General features: G+C 43.8%; 1 protein-coding gene across 2 annotated transcripts in view; it reads left to right on the top strand.

The window, feature by feature from the left end:
• The first annotated feature begins 14,171 nt into the window (after window positions 1-14,171).
• The window catches only part of LOC114894197 (cytochrome P450 3A29-like), a 43,471-nt gene continuing 30,543 nt past the window's right edge, over window positions 14,172-27,099 (top strand). Inside the window, exons 1-5 of one of the 2 annotated variants that reach the window (XR_003793165.1) lie at window positions 14,172-14,341; window positions 14,820-15,136; window positions 17,563-17,656; window positions 19,720-19,772; window positions 22,127-22,226. Coding sequence is in view for 1 of the 2 variants with exons in the window: in XM_029220684.1 (XP_029076517.1) it covers window positions 15,066-15,136; window positions 17,563-17,656; window positions 19,720-19,772; window positions 22,127-22,226 (318 nt within the window). In the remaining variant the exon portion in view is untranslated. Of the gene's footprint in view, window positions 14,342-14,819; window positions 15,137-17,562; window positions 17,657-19,719; window positions 19,773-22,126; window positions 22,227-27,099 lie in introns of those variants that run through there. The other variant, XM_029220684.1, reaches the window with a different exon arrangement.

The raw sequence follows: 27,099 nt of genomic DNA, 5'->3' as shown, positions 1-27,099 counted from the left end.
GCATGGAGCAAGTCTATGAGCACCATTTTTTTCCAACAGCATGTGCTCAACTTCGTGTCTCTGTCATGTTTTGGTAATTCTCACAACATTTCAAACCTTCCACCAGCAAAAGATTATGACCTGCAGAAGGCTCAGATGGTGTTTAGCAATTTTCAGCAGTAAAGTATTTTGAAAGTAAGGTATGTACATTGTTGTTATTTTTTTAAAGACGTAATCTATTGCACATTTAGTAGACTACAACAGATTGTAAACATAACTTATATGCACTGGGAAAACAAAAAATTTGTGTGACTTGCTTTACTGCGATATTCACTTTACGGCAGTGGTCAGGCACCGAACCTGCAATATCTCCAAGGTATGACTACACTGTATTTGCATTCCTACCTTCCTTGAGTCAATTCTTTATCCTCTCAAAATACTTCTTGGGATCACCCTCTAAATTAACTATTTATATCCAAGTATTTATCTCAGGGTCTGTTTGGGGGAAGTTAAAACTAAGAGCCCTATTATGTACCTGGTTTTGTTTTGTTTTTTTTGTGGTACCCGGGCCTCTCACTGTTGTGGCCTCTCCTGTTGCAGAGCACAGGCTCCAGACGCGCAGGCTCAGCGGCCATGGCTCACGGGCCCAGCCGCTCCGCGGCATGTGGGATCTTCCCGGACCAGGGCACGAACCCGTGTCCCCTGCATCAGCAGGCAGACTCTCAACCACTGCGCCACCAGGGAAGCCCGTACCTGGGGTTTTACGTCCATTTTCTTATATACTTTTCACACAAGCCATGGAATATACATCGAATCCTTTTTAGAGATGAGGATGCTGAGGTTTAGAGAGGTTAAAAGATTCCCCAGGGTCACATAGCTAATGAGGGTAGAACCAGTGTTTGGAACTATGTCTGTGTGACTCCTAAGCCTGTCCCATTTCTACCATTTCTACTGTTTCAGGGAAAACCCCCTGCGTCAGGGTCAGCAGACCTAAGCTCTGGGTTCAGTTCTCCTCCACATCAATGTGTGACCTTGGGCAGACCCCTTGGTTGTTCTTGGCCTAAATCTCATTTACATATTTAAAGGTTATCTCCCTGGAGCTGGACAGGATCAGACCTTTCTTTGGAATGTGCAGGGTTTGGACAACTCAGGTCTGCTGAGTTAATCCTTTACTGCACACTTTCATAGCTCTTCCTTGTCATTCAAGACCCAGCACAAACACGACTTCCTTAGAGGCTTTTGCCAACCGACCATCCTGAACTACCCTCATCACTTCTTACCGTTTTGCCTTGGTTTGTGTCATCATTGCTCTTTGCCATCTGTTTTCTTGTTTGTGTATCGTCTACCTTCTCCTCTAGAATATAAATTCTTTGAGGGTGGAGATTTTGTTGATCATGTTGTATCTCAAATGCCAGGAACAGAGGATGGCAAAGAATAGTCATGAATAATAAACGCTTTTTGCTGAATGAAGGAATCTGGACCACCATAGGCTAATTTCTAATATCTCTTCTAGCTTTAAATGACCATTAATCAAGTTAAAGTATTCATATTTTTTAAACTAGATTTTGAGTTCTTGTAAAGGAAGACTTTTTCCCATGATTTTTCTATCTGAAAGTTCTGAAGGCTATTAGGCAAGAGCATGTGCTGAGAAATGCTTGTTGAATGAATGACTCTTCTTGAAAGTCCCATACCCTCAGGCTCTTCCAGGGTTTCCTCTTCCCCTGCCTTCCTTCCTCTTCCCCGGTTTTGCTAATATGACTTGTTAATCAGGATGCTGACCTCACCTTTGGTTTCTCCTGTGATTCGGGGCTCTTTGGTAATGATTTGGCACTTCCTGAGATGACAAGTATGTCTCTCCCTTCAGAACTGTGACGCTTGATGACTTCACTCCAGCAGGAAGTTCATAAGATGCCCAGTGGAAGCCAATCTTATTAGAGGCAGGTTTGAATGACACTTGTATTAATGCCTTAGGGCTGCCCTAGCAAAGTACCATAAGCTGGATGGCTTAAAACAACAGAAATTTCATTTGAGTGGCAAGGTCAATAGGGGATGGATCGCTGGTCAAAGCCTCATATTGCCGTCATCCCCTTTGCCAGTGACTAGTCTGTTAAGTTTCCCTCCTAAGGGACTGACGGGTGCTGAATCAGCAGAAAACCAGTTCCATTTCCTGCAGAGGCATGAGACCTTGGGGACAGCTGGGCGGCTCACTCATTCAGAGTAAAGAGAGGAAACGCCCTCGCAGGGGCCCTGGTCATGCCAGGCGTCAGTCACTGTCAGAAGCCATCGGTTCTGTCAAAGGAGACTGGAGCCATGTGGACATACCTTGCATATGTTCCATAGCATTCCAGAGTTTTAGTTTCTTCAATCAGTGTTTGTTGAACTCTTATTGTGTGCCAGGTACTTTTTCAGTGTTGAAGATGTGAGGGCAAACTAGACAGACGGGGTCCCTGCCCTCAAGGGGCTCACATCCCAGTGGGGAGAGAGACAATGAGGAGACAAATACAGCAATTACATATCACCTAAGTGCCAAGACGGAAATGAACATGGTGCTGAGATGGCAAGTAACGGGGGACCCAATTAGCCCGGATGGTCAGGGGAAGCCTCTCTGAGGAGGCAGTATTCTGAGCTGAGACATGAAGAATTAGGGGAGGAGCATTCCAGGTGGTGGAAACGGCAAGTGCAAAGGCCCTGAGGCAGGAAACGTCTTGGCTTTGTCTGACAATAACAGAAGACCATGTGTCTGGAGGGCCATGAGTGAGGCAGGTAGTAAAAGGAGATGAGGCTGGAGGGGTGGGCAGGGACCTCAGGGGCCAGTGGCAGGAGGCTGACTTTTAATAAGTGCATCTGGAACCCACCTGTGGGTCTTTAGCAGGAGAGCAACACAGGGTGCTTCCCCTGCAGGGGCAGTGGGGAGACTGGCCAGGAGGGGGTAGAGTGGAAGTGGGGGGCTGGCTGGGAGCTGCCCAGGTATTCAGGTGAAAGATTCAGGAAGTGGAGGTGGTTCAGAGCAGACACAGCAGAAATGCATATTGTGGGAGGAATAGACAGGCCTTGAGGATGGACTGGAGGTAGGGGTGAGCGAGAGAGGAACCCAGGGTCCTGGCCTGAGCAGCCTGTCGTCACTCACAGTGGCTTCCCTTCCGGCCTGTGCCATACATACCTGCTGTGCTTTGGGGACTCAGGTCTGACTCTTTGGGGCTCCATTATGAGAGGTTAAAGCCCAGAAAAGCGGAACAAGAGGCCAGACAGGGGAACTGGATTGCCCACTTCATGCCTTGAAGTGCTTAGTTAGTGGCTTCTCAGTCTCAGTTGGGTAACCCGAGCTCCTTGAGTTTAGTCTTGGCAACTGACTCGTTTCCCAAATCCTCCAAGATGATGTCTGGTGTGTAGGGAGGGGTTAGGACTTTTGGGAATAAGAAAGTGGGCCTCGCAGGCCTCCATGGTCAGGGGTGGGGTTCACTTGAGCTCTGCTCTGTGGCTTCCAACCTGGAAGGAGGGTCCTCCAGGCTGAAGGGGCGGTGGGACACTGAGGTTCCTCACTTAGATGTCTCGGTGGGGGAGGAGGCTGCTGGGCAGGATGAGCCCTGGCTGCACCAAGACGTCTGGAGTGTGGCCCTGCACGCAGAGCCTAGTCTGCAGAAAGCCCACGGGTCTCCCTCCCCTGCTTGCCCCCAGGAACCTCTGCTCCAAGTGTGGTGACAGGGTCCCAGAAGTCCTCCATGAGGGAAGGAGAAGGGACTGTATTAGTTTGCCAGGGCTGCCGTAACAATGTGCGACAGACTGGGCAGCTTAAACAACTGAAATGTGTTCTTTCACAGTTCTGGAGGCTGGAAGTCCAAGATCAAGGTGTCAGTAGGGTTGGTTCCTTCAGTCTTCTCCCTGTGTCTTCACATGGTCTCCCCTTTGTGCTTGTCTGTCCTATTCCTCATCTTATAAAGACACCAGTCAATTGTGAGATGGGAATTGACATATATACACTCTTGAAACTATGTCGAAAATAGATAACTGGTGAGAGCCTACTGTGAACTCTGATCAGTGCTCTGTGGTGACTTAAATGGAAAGGAAGGCAAAAAAAGAGGGGATATATCTATACGTGTAGCTGATTCACTTTACAGTGCAAACTAACACAACATTGTAAAAGCAACTATACTCCAATAAAAATTAATTTAAAACAAAGAGACACTAGTCGTATTGGGTAGTACTCACCCATATGACCTGTTTAAGCCTTAATTACCTTTTGAAAGGCCCCATCTCCAACCACGGTCACATTCTGAGGTACTGGGGGTTAGGACCTCAACCTATGAATTTGGAGGGGACACAATTCAGCCCATAACAGGATCTCAGGAGAGAGCCCGTGGGCCTGCACATAGCTGTCACAGGAGGGCAAAAGGGACCTGCAGCAGTGCGTGTGCACTGTCACCAAGGCTGGTTGGAGTGAGGGGTTGGGACCCGGGCCAGTGAGAAGGGCCCAGGTCAGCAGGGGTGACTCTTAGACCAGATAGAATCAGCCCTGTGACCTTAATCATTAAGCTGTGCTCGTTCCAAACAACCTCATCAGTCCCCGTGCTGGGATGAACCACCCAACGGGCATGGGGGCTTTGAGGCTAATGTTGGCCCCATGGGTGTCCTTTTAGGGCCCAGCCCGCTGCTAAGCACATTGCAGGCCGTTTGCGCAAACATCTCCTGGTTGTTTGTGAAACACCCTGTGGATGCCCAGGGGCACCGCTCATCCTTACGCCATTTGGGGATTTCCAAGCATCCGCTATCAGGAGTTTCATCTGAACCTCAAACATGCCTGGGAGGTCAGCAGGGGGTTCTTGTCCGGGCTTCTGTTTGGATTTACAGAGATTTCCTGGGTACCTCTCTGGGTCAGGCATGAAATGCTTCCAGTTTGGTGGGGAAATGTCAGACCCATGAACAGACCAATTCAATGTGGTGAGAGGTTGGTCCTGGGGCTTTGGGAGCAAGAGACAGAGCACTTCGTCCCAAAGGGGTTTGGGAGGAAGTGACCGCTGAGCTGGCGCTTTTAAAATTTATTGTGAAAAACCAAATTCATAGACATACATGCTTTCAAAAGTGGAACAGTCCTACCCAGTTTACAACAAAATTAGAGCTGCCTTGCTCTACCTGATCCCCACTCTGGTTTTTCCCTCCAGTGTCCATTTTCACCCCACTTAGAAGTTTCTTCTGGCATTTGTTGCCATGTCATTAAATGACATGCTTATCCTACTGTTTCTTGCTTACTCTGGGAGATGAGAGTTTAGGTTTCCGGTATCCTTCTTGCCTCACACCCACTTCCCGCCTACCCAAAACAGGGAAAGGAATGGAATTCTTATTTGCTGTTTGCCTCATTATGACCTAAGTTCTCATTATTCACACTGAAGCCATGCACACGTCTATGCTTCTGTTTCTGTCTTGACATCTTTTCATTTTCCTTGGAACCAATAATTCCTCTAGTAATGATGAGTTTTCTGTGTCCCAATCTATCACCTGTTTTCCGCCAGAAGTGTAACTCCCCTCTCAGGACGTTCAAGCCCTCCCCAGGCTCTCTCCTTGCTTGGGCCTAGGCTGCTTGCTCCTGCTTCTACATGGCCGTCATGCTGGGCATTCCCCTTGCCTCTCTGCTGCACTGAGTTACCTGGATCTGTCTCTTTCTTGGTTCTGTCCCTTGTTTTGGTAGAGGGCATCATCTTGTCACATTCTGAGGAATGATGCCTAGGAGTAAATTTTTTTTTTTGAGAACTTGCGTGTCTGAATAATGTTCTGTTTTGCATTCATGCTTGTTTGGGCGTAGAATTCTATGTGGGGCAGAATTTTCTGTCTGAATTTGAAGACACAGAGTCTTGCTTCTGGTATTGCTGTTGAGAAGTTTAATACCCTTCTGATTTCTGTTCCTTTGTGTGTGACCTGTTTCTTGTCCCCACTCCCTTTTGGAAGCTTTTGGGATTTTCTTTTTGTCCCTGGTCTCCTGAAATGTCATGACTCTGTGTCCTGGTGGATCTGCTTTCGTGCATTGTTCTAGGCCAGAGCTGTCCATCCACCTTTCTGCGCTGATAAAAACGCTCTCTACCTGTGTTGTTCAATACTGTGGCCTCCAGCTGCTTGAGGCTACTGAGCACTTGAAATCTGGCTGATGTGACCGAGGAACTGCTTGTCTGGTTTTATCTAATTTTAAGTAATTTATATTTAAATTTAATTAGCCATATGTGACTAGGGTCTACCATGTTGGATTGGTCATTGCACTTCAATGACCTTTCAGTATGGAGACTCTTGCCCTTTGGTTCTGGGAAGTTTTCTTGAATTATTTCTTTAAGTTTTAAAAATTATCTGTTCTGAAACCCCTATTGGTCAGATGATGAAACTCCTGCAACGGTTCTTTATTTTTCTTATTTTTTTCTCTCCCATTTTCCATCTTTGTCTCTATTTTTCTTTTGGAGTGAATCATTTAACTTTCATACCTTTCAATGGGATGCTACATCTTGTGTTATTTTTATTTCTATGAGCGCCTTTTTGCTCTCTGTTCTGATTTCACATCAGCACAGGACTCAGGCCACTGTGACTGTTTTCCAAAGCTCCCTTCCTCCTCCCACATTGCTTCTGTTCCTCTGAGCTCCTTTTTCTGTTCGTTTGGATCTTTCCCTTTAATGCTGGCTAGTCCTTGCCTGTCTGCTTGTGTTTGAGGATGTGTGGGAGTTGTCAATGGTGGGCTTCGGTGTAGAGCTATCTGGCTGGAGAATCCCTGAATATCAGGGTCTGTAGATCCTTTGGGCTGTTCTGCTTCCCAAGAAGGAATTCCCTAGTCTTCTGCCCAGGAGACGGAGGGTGCTGGAAATCTCATGACTCCTTCTGCTTTCAGTAATGCATCCTGACATCCTCTCTGCCAGGTGTCTCCAAGTCCAGAGTACGTCCAGTTCAACATGTGCAGAGAATATCCCCCAGTCTTCTACAGGCTAGGGGAGGTGGCCATAATAAAGTAACACAACCTGGGTGGCTTAAAACAATAGAAATGTATTGTCTCACCGTTCTGCAGGCCAGAAGCTTGGGGTCAGGTTGTCAGCCGGGTTGGTTCTTCCTGGAGGCTCTGAGGGAGGATCTGCTTGATGCCTTTTCCTAGCTTCTGGTGATTGCTGGAAATCCTTGGTGTCCTTGGCTCGTGGCAGCATCACTTCAGTGTCTGCCTCCATCTTCATATTGCTTCCTTCTCTCTGTGTGTGTCTGTGTGTCTGTTCAATCATTAAATTAGGGCCCACTCTACTCCAGTATAACCTCATCTTACTTACCTAATTACATCTGAAAGTCCTATTTCCAAATAGGGTCATATTCTGAAATTGCTGGTGGACATGAATTTTGGGGGAACATTATTCAACCAAGTACAAGAGGGAAGTCTAATACTTTATTACATAGACTTTAAACAGTCCTCTGTTTTCACCCTCACTTAACACTTCCAGTTACAGAGGTACCTGGTGCATGCAGTTCCTGAGTCTTTCTGGCCTCCAGCGGCGTGGTTCTGTTTACTCCTGGTCTCCCGAGTGCTGTGGGCTCAGCTTCAGTTTTCTCTGCTCTGCCAAGTGAGTGCTTTCATGGCAGATACACAGTGGTCATGGGCATAGACTCTGGGGCCAGACCACCTGGGCTTAAAGCTTGGCTCTGTGGCTGTGTGACCTCGTCCAAGTGACCTAACTCCCCTGTGCCTGTAAAAAGGGGGTGATAATGAGAGAACCTTCTATGTACTGTTATTCTGAGGACTAAGGGGAGAACTTAGGAAGGTGTCTTGCATGAAGAGCTCTTGATGACGCTTGGCTACATCTACTTGTAGGTTCAAACAGTTGGTGGCTGTGGTCTCCTATCTGGTTGTCTTTGTCCCTATGGATTTATGCCTTTTAAGAAAGCTCTTTAGGGACTTCCCTGGTGGCCCAGTGGTGAAGACTCTGCGGGGGCCTGGGTTCGATCACTGGTCAGGGAACTAGATCCCACATGCATGCTGCAACTAAGAGTTTGTGTGCCACAACTAAGGAGCCAGCGAACCACAACTAAGGAGCCTGCGAGCTGCAACTAAGACCTGGTGCAACCCAATAAAAATAAATAAATATTTTAAAAATTATTAAAAAAAGAAAGCTCTTTAGTGCATTTTATGGGGGCTTCAGGCAGCTTCAGAAGTAAATGCTTGTGTTAAACCCACCATGTTTAAGCTTCTGAGAGGAATGTTGAAGAGGCATTCAGGAGGGAATAAGCAGGTGGAGCAGCCTGAGCAAAGGTGGGGAGGTGTGAGGTCGCATGGGCTGTGCAGGGACCTGCAAAAACTCCAGTCCAATGCAGCATAAGGTCTGAGGTGGGGGGTCAGGGACACAGCTGGGGTGTCACCTATCACCTAGATGAGGCACAGGCCGTGTGGGACTGTGGGAGGGGTCAATCGGGGACGCCCTGATTAGATGTGCAAAGGCTGCCCTGTGATAGGTGATCAGACAGGAGGCTGTGGTCATTGTCTAGGTCAGAAATGGTGAGGGTCTGTATGGGGGAGGGGAGTGAGAAGAGAGGAAATTTTTGAAAGGTATTGAAACTCTTAAAAATATTGTTAGTTATTCCTTCCTAAAATTTTATTTAAAAAATTCAAATACAGAAAATTTGAACAGAAAGATGGAAAAAATCTTATAGTAAACACCTATCTACTACCTTCTGGACTGAATAATTCGCATTTTGCTTTCTCTGTTTCATCACCCATCTTCCCATCCCTCTATCCATCCATCAGCCCATTTCACTTTCTGACTCAATTCAATGTACGTGCAGAATGAGAATACTTTACCCGTGAACACTGCAGCATGAGTGTCATTAACTAGATGAACCGTGATGACTAAATAAAACTGATCTACTGATACTATCTTTCTTTAAAATTTTGATATTTTGTTCTTCCTAGATTTTTTTGCATTAATATTGATTTTTTTAAATAGTAGGTTAGAATATAATTTGTCTTGATCACAGATTTTTGGCAAATTTCTGCTCAAGTGGAATGCCTTACTTTCCTCGCCCTATTCCCTGCCCTGCCTGGAAGTCCTGACTGAATTTTATAAATACACTGTGTCTGTAAGGAGGGAATGAGCTCTCCTTACTCCTGTTTTTGGTTCCTTTGGGATTTGTTTTTTCTGTGTCAACAATGCACTCACTTTGGGAATTTTTAGAAATAATTTCTGCTCCAGGGTAGGAGGAGGAGAGTGGGAGGGATTTCAACCCAGGGTCTTTGACATCCTACAGGGGTGGGGAGACCTGAGGCTGGAGGGCCTGCTCAGGGCCCTGGGCTCACACAGCTGGACAGACACCCCCAGCCCCAATTAGAATCCAGGAAATAATGTCCTGAACATTTATGACTCAGTGTCTCCACACACAGCAGGTGGTAAAAGGAGCCATTTAAACACGATCAATAAGAAGGAAAGGGCTTCCCTGGTGGCGCAGTGGTTGGGAGTCCGCCTGCCGATGAAGGGGACACGGGTTCGTGTCCCTGTCCTGGAAGATCCCACATGCCGCGGAGCGGCTGGGCCCGTGAGCCATGGCCGCTGAGCCTGCGCGTCCGGAGCCTGTGCTCCACAACGGGAGGGGCCACAACAGTGAGAGGCCCGCGTACCGCAAAAAAAAAGGCAAGAAACAACAAGTGTTGGCAGTGAAATGGAGAAAGGGGGCTCTCCTGCAGTTGGTGGGAATATAAGTTGGTCCAGCCACTATGCAAACTAGGATGGAGGTTCCTCAAAAAACTAAGAGTAGCACTACCATATAACCCAGCAATTCCACTTCTGGACATTTATCCCAAGAATATGAAAACATAAATTTGCACACTGCAGCACTGTTTACAGTAGCCAAGCTATGGAAGCAACCTAAGTGTCCAACAAGGTTCTTGAGTTGCCACCACAAGGCGTTTGGATTTTATCCTGTGGATGATGGGAGTGGTTGGAGAGATTTGAACAACAGAAGAATGTTATAAGTGTAACATTTTAATGGGTTTTAACAGGTTCTGTCTGGTGGCAGAGTAGGGGGTTCTCAGGATGAGGCCAGCGTAGGGTCAAGCAAAACTCATTAGGTGGTTACTGCAAAAATTAGGAGAGACTGCCAGCCCTTCACCCCCTCTTTTGCAAAATAACCTGCGATGTTCATCTTTCCCTTCATCTTACACTTGCTGTTTCATTAATTACCTTCCTCGTGGTCTTCTGAAATTTGCCTCCTGGCCTGTGAGTCCCCTTTCACTCATTGATTTCTTTTTTCTTTCTTTTATAAATTTATTTATTTTATTTTTGGCCGCGTTGGGTCTTCGTTGCTGCACGCAGGCTTTCTCTAGTTGCGTCCAGCAGGGGCTCCTCTTCATGTTGGTGCGCGGGCTTCTCATTGCGGTGGCTTCTCTTGTTGTGGAGCAGGGGCTCTAGGTGTGTGGGCTTCAGTAGTTGTGGCACGCAGGCTCAGTAGTTGTGGCTCGCAGGCTCTAGAGGGCAGGCTCACTAGTTGTGGCGCACGGGCTTAGTTGCTCTGTGGCATGTGGGATCTTCCCAGACCAGGGCTTGAACCCACATCCCCTGCACTGGCAGGCGGATTCTTAACCACTGCGCCACCAGGGAAGCCCCACTCATTCATTTCATCATTTTTTACTTCCTGCTTCTTGGAAACCCAAATGATTCTGATTGCTACATGTCATAACTGTTTGCAACATCCCCTATCTGCTGACACCATGAGTTCAGTGAATACATAAAATTTAGTAGGCAGAAGGGTGTGCTGTCATTTTTGTGGCCAAAATCACCTCTGTAGCATTTGCACAACAGTGGAAGCATGGTGGGAGGAGTGGAAGGAAATATTTATCCCATGTGATAAGCTATAACCTGCCAACTTATTTCAGGAGGCCCTTTGGAGCCCAACCATATATACCACTGGCACAATTTTGAATCACAAGATGCGGCTCTATTTCCTGGATTCATGATTTAATTGCTCGGGCAAGACCTTTCCCCACCCTGAGCTTCTGTTTCCACATCTGTAAAGTGGGAATTAAATAATCCCAGCACTGCTTATCTCACAGAGATTTCATGAGGATCAATTAAGAGAGACATGAAAGAACTTTATAAACTGTACTTTGCAGTAGAGATGTTAGTGGTTAGTTTATAATGATAAAAATTCTGGGATTGTGGAGAAAGTGAGCAGCCAGAGGAAGTCTTCCTCCTCTTCTTCCCTTTGCTGTAAAGTCTATGAAAGTGCTTCTGCTTCTGGGCATAGGGGAGGGGGTGTGTAGCGGGGCTTTCTGCATGGTGAGGTATGTGTGGGTCAGAAAGAGCATAGCCCTGCCTTACCCCACTCCCCACTGACAGGCTTGCTAGGGGGCCTTGCCTTGTCTCTAGGTTGGGTCAGAGCGCTGGGTCACTACCCTCTCAGAGGACCTGGGCTCTAGACCCAGTCGTTCCACTAATTCTTGGGCAAGGAAGGGCCTGGTAAAGTTAAGACCTTGGGTTATAAAACTAGAAGATCTAGGTTTGAATCCCAGCTCTGCTAGTAGTTAGTTATGCGTCCTTGGCTGGTCACTTAACCTTTCTGTGCTGCAGTTTGCTTATTTGTAAAAAAGGGACACATATTTTGTAAGTTTAAGGTGTACAACATGCTGATTTGATACATGTGTATATTGCAAAATGATTACCAAATTAAGGTCAGCTAACATATTCATCACCTCACATAATTACAGTTTTTGTGTGTGTGGTGAGGACATTTAAGATCTACTCTCTTAGTAACCTTCAAGACTATAATACACAATTGTTAACTCAACTTTGATTACTCAGGACTGAAAAAGCAGATAAGCCATTTACAGTTGATGAGGACACTGTGTTTCTTATATCTATATCATTACTTTAACTGGGTTGTACTGTACTATAATTACCTGTTTATTTGTCTCTATCTTCAACCTGATTATTGTCTGGGTCTTAGTCGTATCTGTACCCTAAGCGCTGAGAACAGAGCTTTGAAAGTACATGCCAAGCCCATTAGTGCACAAATGGGTAGATGAGAGATGTTGGGGTGGGGGGTGATATTCAGGCACACGTCTTCCTTCACAATCTTAGTCTGTCAGACTTTTAAGTTAGGTGTACCCTGCTGTGGAATGAAGGGGCACGAAGATCATGCCTTCTATTATTTCCCCTTGCAGAGCAAGGCCATTTGCATTGATTAGAACAGGGTACTTGCAGAATTTCAGTCCTAAACAATGACTAGCCTATCGCCTCTGGGATAGATTCCAACCAGCTGGACCAGGCCCTGAGGCGAATAGGGCAGCAGATGGTCCTGTGGGTTTAGTGAGAAAAATCATCGTAGCCCAGTATGTGTTTTGGAGGAAGATGAAGGCATATAGTTTCCACAATGGTTTTGTTTCCAAGAAGAATAAGAAAGGCTGTGGGTTTAGTTGAGTGAACTAAGTTGTCAGAAGTTATCAGATGACACCCCAGTCATCCCATGTGGGATGTATTTTGTGTTCCTCTCAGTTGGGAACATAGAGAGGTGGATCCTACACACAAGACCCTAGTGTCCTCATAACCTGCACCTGTCTTTATTCTTGGTGAGGTGAGATAGAGTCCTTGGTTCTGGAGACCCATGGGGGAGCTCCTGGGCAGGGGTAGCTATGGAGATAGGAGCCAGAATTGTAACCAATTTGCTGTTGTAGTCTTGGGTCTCACTGTTTCACATAGTGACCCTCATCGTGAAACAGCAAACATTGAATACTGGCATTTCAGTGCAGAAGACTTGCCAATCTATCTTCATGTTAGCTTACATGTGACATGTTGTGATCAATAGCTGTTGAGAAGCCACCTGTAGTCCCTGAGCCTCAGTTTCTGTATCTATAAACTGGGGATTGTATCATGACCCTACTTAAGAGCGCCCAGAGAAGGTACCGAAAGAGGGCAGAAATGCATAAGAATTTGTGGGACTTTCTATGCTACTTTTCCTCAGGATCATCTTCCAGCTTCCCAGGCCTGTCCTTTGTTGGTACTCAAGCTTGTATCCACTTCTCTCCTTCATGACCTCTCTGTAGGGCTCCATTATCCTAGAGGTTCCAGAGGTATGCTACATACTAACCTTGGTTGTGTGTCTCACTCCCTCCTCTGGGAAGCTGCTCTCAAGGTAGGGGACTGTATGGGCTTCTAGCCCCCAGCCCAGCGCAATACCTGCACCTGACATTCACCCACTTGGCCTTGAATCAATGCGTGGATGAACATATATTCAGGCATTGTATTTCCAGTGGCAGCTATGGATTTTAACAGGTGCCTCCTGGAGAAAGTCTGAACCCAAAGTTGACAAGCTATGATGGTAGAAATTTCATGTTGCATGACAAGGTCCCAAGGAAATAAAAAAGGCAGGTGACATAGTTGGGACTTACTATAATTTACCAATGAGACCTCCACCCACTCAGGCCAGTGTTGGGCAACTCTGGGGACTTTCAGGCCAGAGGGATGGAATGTATTGGCAAGAGGTGAGTATCGCTTGCTCCAGAAGGACTGAAAATGAGAAGGATAAAGGGAGAAGGAAGTGCACAAACACAGCTTAAACGTCCTGTGTTCCTATTGAGTTTAAGAACTTTTGAGGTTTTGTTTTTCATATGATTCACAGTTTCTCAGTCAAGGAGATACAGCATTTTGGTCAGAGGGAAGACAATGAACCAGTGTAAATTTCAGACCCTCAGTCCTCTAATTTCTCCCATGAGGAATGGGGTGGGGGCTCACAGATGCCACTGACTTCTACTACAGACCTCCTCCTTAGTAACACCTTGCTACCCCTTAATATTTTCCATCTAGTCAATGATAAGGAAGCATCTGCTCTGACTGCCCCCCTCCCCCCACTTTGCCCCATAGAAAAACCTCATGTTTTCTTTATGGAGTCTTGTTTGCTGTATGTGCCACATCACCGGTGGATAAGGAGGTTGGAGGTCCACTTGGTCACTGGGCTGCTTTCTCCGCTTCACTCCCTTCACCCTCATTGATTTTGCACTTGTGGCCTTTCCAGAGAGAGGGGGTCATTCTTTCGTTAAGAATCTGTGTAACTGCTGTCCACTGAAGGACCCTCTGAGGGGCGGGACAGGAAGACTGAATGGATACCCCTTGGTGCAGCCATCACCACATGATCCATGTCTTGTCTCTCCTTTGGGGGCCCTCTTGTCAACAGAACCCTGATGGATCATCCTGAACGTGCAGTGATGGTGGCCAAGGCACAGCCAGGCCCTCTTGTTGTATTAACGATACAGGAAGATCATGTGGTCACCAAATAGCTACAGGAAACAGACACACAGGGGCCCAGAGTTCTCACTACTACCAACTCAAGTCCACCAACCTTTCCGATGTCCATGCTGCAGAAAGCATTCTGCAAGGTACCAGGGGCATAAGGGTGACTAATACTCAGACTGTAGCCCAAACTCTCAATCTCTTAAGGGAAATAGGTGTGGAAACCAACAATGGTTCTGGAGGATAGAAGGACAATAATAGGATTGTGTGTGTGTGTGTGTGTGTGTGTGTGTGTGTGTTGGGGGGGGCACGACAGAAGTCATCCAGAAGAGGAAGTGGTTATTCCTATTCTTTAGGGAAGTCTCTAAAACAATGTGCTTTCTGAGCTGGGATTTGAAGGATGAGTAGGTGCCTTATGGGGAAACCAGGATATCTAGGCAGAGGAAACTGCATGGTAAAGATTAGTGGACCTAGCATGTCTGAAGGATTTCAAGTTTTGGAGTTCAGGCAGTTACAGAGAAAAGGGCAGTTTAGAGGATATTTGTGGCTAGTGGTTTTATTTGAGTTTCTGTAACCTTTGAAATTACTGATAACACTGATTGAGTTGTTATTGAATGGCCACAGAATATGAAGTCAAGGGAGGTCAAACTGGACTGTCCGTGATGCCAACTATCAAGGCAGGGAGGGCTCATGCAGGTGGAGCACAGGTAGCCCTTCTATTGGCTGCAGCTCCAGCTCCACCGCCTTCCCAGGACATAAACATTTCAGCCTCAATGAATCATCCCTGGGTGTGAAAGGAAGCAGGCAGGCAAAGAGTAACACACGCAGCTGAGAAGAAACTCAGGGAGAGAATCACCGAGGAGAGTGGCCATGGACCTGATCCCGAGCTTTTCCGTGGAAACCTGGGTTCTCCTGGCTACCAGCCTGGTACTCCTCTATCTGTGAGTATCTGTGATTCTGATCTCCTCTGTAACCTTGGACTTGGGGTGCTCATCAGGTCCCACTTTCCCTTTACTGTTTTGAGGATCAGTTAGTGGAGGGAAAGTTGCTTAAGCTGTGGGTGCTACAAACACCAAAGGGGTTATTATCGATCTTAACCCAGTTCTGTTGAATGAGTAATCAACAAACACCCCCCCTACCACCACCCCGCCAAGTTTTTATCTTCTGTAGCTAGGAGGGTTTAGTGACGTTATTTGCTCCTGGGGATGATTGACTACCAGTTTCCATGGACCCAGACTAATCAGCCAGAATCCACCAGGGGAAGATTTAAAACAACTGGTCCCTGCGCAGTGGGGTGCTGTCCCCTTCCCAAGCTCTGGGGATCCTGGAGGCATGAAGTAACTTGGGATTTGTCTCATGATCTTCACCTTCTGGGTTCAGTATCTGCTGCAAGAGCCGTGTAGAAGGATTGGCCCCTGTGTCACTCAGGGGGTTCCTGCTTCCTTCCCTCCCTCCCCAGATGTCATTTACACAGGGCACCTTGTCACCCAGGGGCTGGAAATTGATTGCCCTTCACTTCATATCAGCTCTTCCCCCTTTCCTGTGTCCCTCCTATGGCACCCTCTTCCAAGGCTCAATTCCCCCACCCTGTACTATGCAGAACTATCTACCCCCAAATGAGAAATCTTTAGAGGAGAGGACACTTGGCAGAAATCTTGAAATTATATTCATTTCTTTCAGCTTTTCCTCTCGCCTCTGAGAGCTTTAGCATCAGCATAGGAATCTGAGAGTTCACGTAACACGTTGAAAGTTCAGAAAGGGAAATTGATTTGCCCTGGTTGTGAAGGCGAAGGAAGAAACTGGGGTTGGAATAGCCCAAGTCACTCCCATTTTGGAAGTTGGTGCTCACACCTCCAACTTTTCTGGGGGAAGGATCTAAACACCCAGCTGGGCTTGGCCGAAGTGCCTCTGCTGCCTCTTCAAGCACAGTTTCTTTCAGGCAATTTTTGGGTTTATTTTATCACATAAGATTTGATGGATTTGTACAGAATATTTGGAACCTGTAAGACCTTAAAAACTAAGCTTCAAAGAAGAAAAAAGTCTTAAACATTCTGGAACATTTTATGGTTATTCATTCTGTGTTGCACAATGCCTCTTTTGCTGTCTTCGGGGAGGTACCTGAAGTTTGCAAGGCCCACTTTTAGCCAAAAGGGCTTGCAGAGCATGTTGAAGCATTTCTACATAGCACACTTTTCAGCCATACCTTTCTAATTTGCCCCTACAGAGTTAGTTTTGGCGGCCTAGCAACTTCATCACTAAAACCATTGCCAGCAACCTCTTCCCCTCAACCTCTCTTTTCCTCCACTCTGTCAATTCTCAGAAACACCAGACTGAGAAGACCTGCAAGATTTCAAACCCCCCATTTGTGGGATTCCACACAGAACACATGAAGATGAGTTTCACGTACACCAGCTGTAGGAAGCACCAGCCTTAATGGCTTTTTGAGGTAGTTGGCGCACAGAGGCAGTAAACAAACTAATCTGTGATTGAGGATCTTGAAAAAAAATGAGTGTGCCTGGTACTGTGTTTAGCAGGTGAGTATCACAGGTTGGAGGACCAGATACCATTTGAGAAAGAACGGTCTGGAAATGGATCCTCTAGTCATTGGTTCACTTATACAGTTATATTCAGGGAACATATGGTCAGTCGCCCTTCTCTGTAGGGCAAATCAAGCAAATTGCCTGACAACAGAGACTTGAGTGTAGCTGAAAGGTGCTCACATTTCTATGATGCCAATGGAAGCCTTGAACACAGTTTGTATTTTATAGAAATTAGGACGCTGTTATTCTCTAAGGCTTGATTATGAAGTTGGACTTTAGAAGAATTAAATCCTAAAATGGGGTCAGGATACAGAGGGAAAGAAAAGCATAAAAATCTCCATGCAAATTGTAAGAACAATGTCACAGTAGGCTCTCAATAACTGTTGTTTTGCAGACGAAGTTAAGCAAAATCTCATTATTGGAACAGAAAAAGAAATTTTCCCTTTCTACCTAGAATGAGAATCTCCAAATCATCTAAGAGTCAAGTTACCAAATAAAGATGAGTGAATTCCCTGGAAGAATTCCAGCCTGAACCTCTCAGGACCACTCCAATTAGAAACATTTATCAAGTATTCACTCTAAGATTGGAACTGTGAAGACTTCAGCTGCCTTTAGCTAATCACCATGACCTTTACTGGGTCTTGTATTGGTGGTGGGCAAGGAGATGATGAGTGAATGTAATGATTGCTTTTGGAGCTGCTGGTATTTTTTATTGCCTACATGCTATCTCCTTAGGTTGACTGTTCCAGTTCCGAGTCAGTGACTGGCCAGCTCCAGCACCACTATTCCACAATTCCTGTGACCTGGTTTCCTCTTTCACTTTACAGATATGGGACTTATTCACATGGACTTTTTAAGAAGCTGGGGATTCCTGGGCCGAGACCTCTGCCTTATTTTGGAAATATTCTGTCCTACCAAAAGGTGTGTGTTGTTTGAGCTCCAGCTTTGCTTCTTATGGTGGCAAATCTCAGCTGAATAATATAGTAAAACTGCCCCTCCTCAGGAGGAAGTTCTGAGGTTTCACACTTTCCAGAAATATCATGGGCCCCACCCAGCACATGGCCAATTTTACAACACACCTCTATTTTTAGCTGTTAGGAGCCTCAGGTTTTGCGGCCTCAGGCAGCCCAGCTCTCTAGCTGATTCAGCACAGAACTTGATTTTCCATCTGGTGAGTATTGTGAAGAGGGTTTTCTTTCTGCCAGGTGCAGATTCCCAGGAAGGCACCATCCCCTTAGTATTAGGAGAAAAGCATGAAGAGGGTGCCTGGTCGTGACTTATTAAGCTGCCTACACTACAGTCAGGCTTTCCTGTTGGTAGCATAAGCTCTGGGTAGCATTTTTTTCTTCCTCCTGGATTGCTTGGTAACTTCAGTTTCTAACGCAGCCTGAGTATTCAATGTCGGGTAATTTGCACCTACTTGAATTATCTCAAGAACTACTAATGCCTGCAGTTATTTCTGTGGCTCTACTCCATTTTTGCTATAACCCTGACATCTTCTGTGTTTCGAGGGGTGGAGCAAGAGCTTTTTGCTTTACTTCTGTGCCTCCAAAGAAAGCACCTTATGGATGCATCTGAGCAGTGAGTAGGTGTAACGGAGACAAGATGGTGGTTGTCTAGTTACTTCAGGTATTTAACCACTAAATAAGTTGTGGGGTTTTAAAAAAAAAAAAAAAAGGCAGAATCGGGCTTCCCTGGTGGCGCAGTGGTTGAGAGTCCGCCTGCCGATGCAGGGGACGCAGGTTTGTGCCCCGGTCCGGGAAGATCCCACATGCCGCGGAGCGGCTGGGCCCGTGAGCCATGGCCACTGAACCTGCGCGTCCGGAGCCTGTGCTCCGCAATGGGAGAGGCCACAACAGTGAGAGGCCCACATACCGCAAAAAAAAAAAAAAAAAAGGCAGAATCACATATACAAAATCACTAGAAAGGATATGATTTGACAAAATTATTAAAAATTGAACTGAACTCAATAGAATGTACTAGGTGGCATATGGACTATGAATTCTGGCTGAGCCTTGATATTAATCCAGCTCTGATGCCTTGCCCAGGGCCTGGCCCCTGAAATGAAGGTCATGAGCTACGTCCATGTGTCCAGGGGGCAGAGCCTTGTGTGTAGGCTGCTCGCTGGCTCAGATTTCCTTTCCTGCAGACATAAGCCTTGTTTCTCAGATCCTGATTCTCCCAACTGAGGTCTTCATTGTCTCATTACTGCCTGTGAACTTCATGAACTGTTTTCTCTCTGAAAAAGCAATAATTTATTTTCCACCTTTCCCGGATGAACTCCTTAGTAGATGCACTCCGAGACCCATGTTTCTGAGACCTTCATTTTCATAGGTAAACCATCAAATATCACAGTAGAAACTTAGTAACAGGAAGTTTGTTTTCCTTTAAGCAACAGAGGGAAAATTCAGGGCAAGCGTTTTAATTGGTGTTGTTGTTTGTAGTTGTGGTAACTCCCCATCTTTTCTGTGTTGAGCTGGAAAACTAGAAGGTGATCTACTTTGTCATTCATTCACTCATTTATTTTCTCACTCAACACACACCCCTTAGACTTACTTAAATCTGCTGGACTAAAAAGGTCGCTGGTGTCTTTAACTTCCTAATTCTTCTAGAAATCTAGAGAGGGCTCATGAGATAAATGAAAAGGCTGCTTAACAAGGAGATGAAAGTGTGTACAGGCCAATCTAACTTACCCTTCGCTTCAGTTTTCTCACGAAAGACAAGGAGGTACTTAGTATTCACAGGCAAAGGTGAACATTTAGTATCTGTAATAGAGAAAATGCAAGAGTGATTTAAAATTCTCTGTTCCGATATCTCCTTTTTTTCCCTTCATTTCCCCTAAGAAGTCTCTGAATATGAACTTCCTTCCACCTGCCAGTGGAAAATAGTAAGCCTGATTTCATGGGTTTCAAGGTATTTTTGTCCCCAAAAGAGGTAGGGTTCAATACATTTAGTTTAATAATCTAATTTTGTTTCTCTTGCAGGGTCTTTGGGAGTTTGACAATGGATGTTTTAAAAAGTATGGAAAAATGTGGGGGTGAGTATTCTGGAAAGTTCCATCGGATAGACTTGTTATGATGTGGCGCCCCCTGTGGTATGGAAGACAGTCTCAGTCCAGAGCTTCTTGGGATGAAGTCTATTGTAAAACTTTGGAGTCTTGTTCTTTCTACCAGGGATCCCAGGTGTCAGCCAGGTGTCCAGGTCTACAGTCTGAATTAGGCCTGGAGATCTGCAGGTCATCACTTTTCTCCAGACTTTGAGGCCCAGGGACTCCTAACATCGCTTTCTGTCCAGTGTCACTCTTCCCCCCTTCTCCATTTTTCTTTCCTTAGGTTGCATTTAATTGCATAAAATGCATTATTCCAGAACATTCTAATATGTGCCCATAAATGCATTTTTGACCCTTTTCCACATGATTCACTTAATTAAAAGCCAAGAATCCTTTATTTAAGTTTTGCATTTAATATGTCCTTTTGGAAAAAGAGCTGGGGGTTACAGGTAAAGAAAATAGGAAACAATTTCTGCTCAGCTTTTTACATTCTCTACAAGTATGGAGGTTTTTTTGTTATTGTTTTTCATTTTCAGCCAAGACTTTCCAATGTAATTGTATTCAGTTATTGTTTTATCTACTATTTTTCTCTGACTTTGAAGAGATGTGGGATATATCTAACCCAGAGTGTGTCATGTGGGCTCACAGACTTTAGGAGTTTTGTAGGTTTGATGAGAGCAGCAGGAGAGGTGTAATGTAGTGACTGTTTGCCAAACGGAAATGGGAGAAGGCTCTGCCTCTCTGTACCTCTTCATCTTCTCTGATCAAGTCCTCGGAAACCATAGGGCCCTGCTGAGTTGCCATGGCCCCAAAAGTCAATGTGATTGAGTGGACAGAGCACATAGCCGTGGATCACTACTGGACCAGCTCCAACTGCCCCTCCAACATTTAATACTTGTGAGCTCTGGATAGAGTCACTTTTTCATGGTGGATCCCAGTTCTCTCATTAGAAAATGGTTCTCATGCTTGGGTGTAAATGAGAACCACCTGGGAGAACTTGTTATAAATACAGAACTTTGACCCCACCCATCAGCATACCAAATCAATATGATCTGGGATAGGGCCAAAAATCTGAATTTTAACTGGTAATATAAGAAATACTAAGGCTGGAGTGACATCTGAATATAAAGTGTCACCCCAAACACGATCTCTTCTCCACCAGGTGTTTTTGAAAAAACATGATGGGAAGAAGGGAATCATCCAAGTAATATGGTCAATCAGATGGAAGAGCAGATTAAGTACCTCTTCAATCCCTTCCGTCACTGCTTCAACACTAAATGCACGTGACACCCACTTAAACCCTCTGAGTTTTAGAATTTTTTGGGGGGGGAAATAATGCACTGGTTCTCATCCATTTTTATATGTGATCACAAAACCATCTGAAATTCCTGTGTGAAGTCAGAGGAATAATAGGTAACATGTAGAAAACCTTCCATTGTGTTCTAGCCATCGCAAGCGATTGATAGAGGAAACAAAATGCCGGAAGACAGTGTGATTAACTTAGAGTCAACCTCATGCCAGTGACCCATTCCCATGAACGGGCATCCTGACAGTCAGGAGATCAGGCCAAATTGGGGTGTATCACATCTGAGGAGTTGGCTTTATGTGGTTAGGTGGGTCAAACATAGGCCTGCCCTGCTGCTAATGGCTGTCACCTACACGGAGCCTGAGGCCCACTTGGGACCCATGTCGAAGAATAAATATAAGTAATGAAAAGAACATATTTTAAAAATGAATTATACATGCTCCTCTGAATTTCTTTATTCTCTTTGTCCTTTTGTTTCAAATTTTTCTAACCTTGATGCTACCAAGGATATCTCCTTATTAGTTAATATAATATTTCCTTTTAAAAATTATGAACTAGAAAGCAAATTTTAGAAAATAGAGCAGAGAAAATCTTTCATAATCCCACTCTCACTTGTGGAGTATTCCAAATCTTCTTCCATTTGCAGCCACATTTTACATATTTATGATCAATGTGTCTATAAGTTTCATAGGCCTTTTTCATGCTTTTGATATATCTTCAAAAATGAGTGGGTGGACTCTCCTTAATTAATTAGTTTTTTCATTCTTAAACAATTTACTTGCCTTCAATTATTTACTAAGCTAACTTCCTTTTTGATAATGAAATATTTTAAACCTATAAAAGTTGTGGAGAATGGCATAGGAAATAACCCATGTAAACAACACCTAGACTTAACAAATGTTCTAATGTTATTTCTAACCATGATCTCTAGGAGTAAGGATTATGTAATGTCAGGATGAGAGTCTGGACTTAAGCTGTGAGTCCAGCTGCAGAAACCAGATCATTAAATTTAATCACATCTCTTTTCCCTACACAGGTGTTATGAAGGTCAACAGCCTCTGTTGGTTGTCACAGATCCAGACATAATCAAAACAGTGCTAGTGAAAGAATGTTATTCTGTCTTCACAAACCGGAGGGTAAGCATCCATTTTTTAAGTTTAAATATTATTTATTTATTAAATATTTATTCTGTAATAATTATAAATTCACAGGATATTGTCAAAAAAGAAAAATACAGGAAGGTGCTGTGAAGGAAACCCTTCATCCTGTTTCCCCCAAAGGTTAATACCTTGCATAATTATAGTACAGTATCAAAGTAGGAAATTGACATTGATACTATCCACATAGCTTATTCAGATTTTATCAGTTTTATGTGCATTCATTTGCTGTGAGTGCGTGTGTGTTACTCTATGAAAATTTATCATAGATGTAGATTTGTGTAACTACCACCACAATCAATGTATAGAAATGTTACTTCCCCATCAATCTCCCTCTAACCATTCTTTTATAGTCACAGTGAGTAGCTTGTCATTTCCTCTTATCAGGGTCTTAGTAGAGCAGTTTTTTTTGTATTTTTATAGTTTATTATTTTATCCATACTAAAACACTTCGTGAAATCACTTACTGTTTCTTTTTAACATCTTTATTGGAGTATAATTGCTTTACAATGGTGTGTTAGTTTCTGCTTTATAACAAAGTGAATCAGTTATACATATACATATGTCCCCATATCTCTTCCCTCTTGCATCTCCCTCCCTCCCACTCTTCCTATCCCACCCCTCTAGGTGCTCACAAAGCACCGAGCTGATCTCCCTGTGCTATGTGGCTGCTTCCCACTAGGTATCTATTTTACGTTTGGTAGTGTATATATGTCCATGCCACTCTCTCACTTTGTCCCAGCTTACCCTTCCCCCTCCCTGTATCCTCAAGTCCATTCTGTAGTAAGTCTGCATCTTTATTCCCATCTTGCCCCTAGGTTCTTCATGGCCATTTTTTTTTTTTAGATTCCATATATATGTGTTAGCATACAGTATTTGTTTTTCTCTTTCTGACTTACTTCACTCTGTATGACAGTCTCTAGGTCCATCCACCTCACTACAAATAACTCAGTTTTGTTCCTTTTTATGGCTGAGTAATATTCCATTGTATATATGTGCCACATCTTCTTTATCCATTCATCTGTTGATGGACGGTTTGGTTGCTTCCATGTCCTGGCTATTGTAAAAAGAGCTGCAATGAACATTTTGGTACATGACTCTTTTTGAATTATGGTTTTCTCAGGGCATATGCCCATTAGTGGGATTGCTGGGTTGTATGGGAGTTCTATTTTTAGTTTTTAAGGAACCTCCATACTGCTCTCCATAGTGGCTGTATCAATTTACATTCCCACCAACACTGCAAGAAGGTTCCCTTTTCTCCATACCCTCTCCAGCATTTATTGTTTGTAGATTTTTTGATGACGGCCATTCTGACCGGTGTGAGATGATATCTCATTGTAGTTTTGATTTGCATTTCTCTAATGATTAACGATGTTGAGCATTCTTTCATGTGTTTGTTGACAAGCTGTATATCTTCTTTGGAGAAATGTCTGTTTAGGTCTTCTGCCCATTTTTGGATTGGGTTGTTTGTTTTTTTAATGTTGAGCTGCATGAGATGCTTGTAAATTTTGGAGATTAATCCTTTGTCAGTTGCTTCATTTGCAAATATTTTCTCCCATTCTGAGGGTTGTCTTTTCGTCTTGTTTCTGGTTTCCTTTGCTGTGCAAAAGCTTTGAAGTTTCATGAGGTCCCATTTGTTTATTTTTGTTTTTATTTCCATTTCTCTAGGAGGTGGGTCAAAAAGGATCTTGCTGTGATTGATGTCATAGAGTGTTCTGCCCATGTTTTCCTCTAAGAGTTTGATGGTGTCTGGCCTTACATTTAGATCTTTAATCCATTTTGAGTTTATTTCTGTGTATGGTGTTAGGGAGTGTTCTAATTTCATTCTTTTACACGTAGCTGTCCAGTTTTCCCAGCACCACTTATTGAAGAGACTGTCTTTTCTCCCTTGTATATCCTTGCCTCCTTTGTCATAGATTAGTTGACCATAGGTGCATGGATTTATCTCTGGGCTTTCTATCTTGTTCCATTTGTCTATGTTTCTGTTTTTGTGCCAGTACCATATTGTCTTGATTACTGTAGCTTTTGTAGTATAGTCTGAAGTCAGGGAGTCTGATTCCTCCAGCTCCATTTTTTTCCCCTCAAGACTTTTTTGGCTATTTGGGGTCTTTTGTGTCTCCATACAAATTAAGATTATTTTGTTCTAGTTCCATTAAAAATGCCATTGATAATTTGATAGGGATTGCATTGAATCTGTAGATTGCTTTGGGTAGTATAGTCATTTTCACAATATTGATTCTTCCAATCCAAGAACATGGTATATCTCTCCATCTGTTGGTATCATTTTTAATATCTTTCATCAGTGTCTTACAGTTTTCTACATACAGGTCTTTTGTCTCCCTAGGTAGGTTTATTCCTAGGTATTTTATTCTTTTTGTAGCAATGGTAAATGGGAGTGTTTCCTTAATTTCTCTTTCAGAGTTTTCATCATTAGTGTATAGGAATGCAAGAGATTTCTGTGCATTAATTTTGTATCCTGCAACTTTACCAAATTCATTGATTAGCTCTAGTAGTTTTCTGGTGGCATATTTAGTATAGTATCATGTCATCTATGTATAGTATCATGTCATCTGCAAATAGTGACAGTTTTACTTCTTCTTTTCCAATTTGTATACCTCTTATATCTTTTTCTTCTCTGATTGCCGTGGCTAGGGCTTCCAAAACTATGTTGAATAATAGCGCTGAGAGTGGACATCCTTGTCTTGTTCCTGATCTTAGAGGAAATGCTTTCAGTTTTTCACCATTGAGAATGATGTTTGCTGTGGGTTTGTCGTATATGGCCTTTGTTATGTTGAGGTAGGTTCCCTCTATGCCAACTTTCTGGAGAGTTTTTATCATAAATGGGTGTTGAATTTTGTCAAAAGCTTTTTCTGCATCTATTGAGATGATCATATGGTTTTTATCCTTCAATTTGTTAATATGGTGTATCACATTGATTGATTTGCATATACTGAAGAATCCTTGCATCCCTGGAATAAACCCCACTTGATCATGGTGTATGACCCTTTTAATATGTTGTTGGATTCTGTTTGCTAGTATTTTGTGGAGGATTTTTGCATCTGTATTCATCAGTAATATTGGTCTGTAATTTTCTTTTTTTGTAGTATCTTTGTTTGGTTTTGGTGTGAGGGTGATGGTGGCCTCATAGAATGAGTTTGGGGGCATTCCCTCCTCTGCAATATTTTGGAAGAGTTTGAGAAGGATGGGTGTTAGCTCTTCTCTAAATGTTTGATAGAATTCACCTAAGAAGCCATCTGGTCCTGGACTTTCGTTTGTTGGAAGGTTTTTTTTTTTCTTTGCTGTACGTGGGCCTCTCACTGTTGTGGCCTCTCCTGTTGCGGAGCACAGTCTCCGGACACGCAGGCTCAGAGGCCATGGCTCACGGGCCCCGCCGCTCCGCGGCATGTGGGATCCTCCCAGACCGGGCCACGAACCCGTGTCCCCTGCATCGGCAGGCAGACTCTCAACCACTGCGCCACCAGGGAAGCCCTGTTGGAAGATTTTTAATCACAGTTTCAATTTCATTACTTGTGATTGGTCTGTTCATGTTTTCTATTTCTTCCTGGTTCAGTCTTGGAAGGTTATACCTTTCTAAGAATTTGTCCATTTCTTCCAGGTTGTCCATTTTATTGGCATAGAGTTGCTTGTAGTAATCTCTTAGGATGCTTTGTATTTCTGTGGTGTCTGTTGTAACTTCTCCTTTTTCATTTCCAATTTTATTGATTTGAGTCCTCTCCCTCTTTTTCTTGATGAGTCTGGCTAATGGTTTATCAATTTTGTTTATCTTCTCAAAGAACCAGCTTTTAGTTTTATTGGTCTTTGCTATTGTTTTCTTTGTTTCTATTTCATTTATTTCTGCTCTGATCTTTATGATTTCTTTCCTTTTGCTAACTTTGGGTTTTATTTGTTCTTCTTTCTCTAGTTCCTTTAGGTGTAAGGTTAGATTGTTTATTTGAGATTTTTCTTCTTTCTTGAGGTAGGCTTGTATAGCTATAAACTTCCCTCTTAGAGCTGCTTTTGCTGCATCCCATAGGTTTTGGATCATCCTATTTTCGTTGTCATTTATCTCTGGTATTTTCTGATTTCCTCTTTGATTTCTTCAGTGATCTCTTGGTTATTTAGTAATGTATTGTTTAGCCTCCATGTGTTTGGGATTTTTACGGTTTTTTCCCTGTGATTGATTTCTAATCTCATAGCGTTGTGGTCAGAAAAGGTACTTGATATGATTTCAATTTTCTTAAATTTACTGAGGCTTGATTTCTGACCCCAGATGTGATCTACCCTAGAGAATGTTCCATGCACACTTGAGAAGAAAGTGTAATCTGCTGTTTTTGGATGGAATGTCCTGTAAATATCAATTAAATCTATCTGGTCTGTTGTGTCATTTAAGGCTTGTGTTTCCTTATTAATTTTCTGTTTGGATGATTTGTCCATTGGTGTAAGTGAGGTGTTAAAGTCCCCCACTATTATTGTGTTACTGTCGATTTCCTCTTTTATAACTGTTAGCAGTTGCCTTATGTATGGAGGTGCTCCTATGTTGGGTGCATATATATTTATAATTGTTATATCTTCTTCTTGGATTGATCCCTTGATCATTATGTAGTGTCTTTCCTTGTCTCTTGTAACATTCTTTATTTTAAAGTCTATTTTATCTGATATGAGTATTGCTACTCCAGCTTTCTTTTGATTTCCATTTGCATGGAATATCTTTTTCCACCCCTCACTTTCAGTCTGTATGTGTCCCTAGGTCTGAAGTGGGTCTCTTGTAGGCGGCATATATATGGGTCTTGTTTGTGTATCCATTCAGCAAGTCTGTGTCTTTTGGTTGGAGCATTTAATCCATTCATGTTTA

This window comes from Monodon monoceros, unplaced genomic scaffold (genome assembly GCF_005190385.1).
Source record: "Monodon monoceros isolate NGI ecotype Baffin Bay Population unplaced genomic scaffold, NGI_Narwhal_1 Super_Scaffold_13, whole genome shotgun sequence".
NCBI classification, from domain to species: domain Eukaryota; kingdom Metazoa; phylum Chordata; class Mammalia; order Artiodactyla; family Monodontidae; genus Monodon; species Monodon monoceros.
The sequence above is the reverse complement of the archived record's forward strand: the minus strand, read 5'-3'. Positions and strand labels throughout refer to the sequence as shown.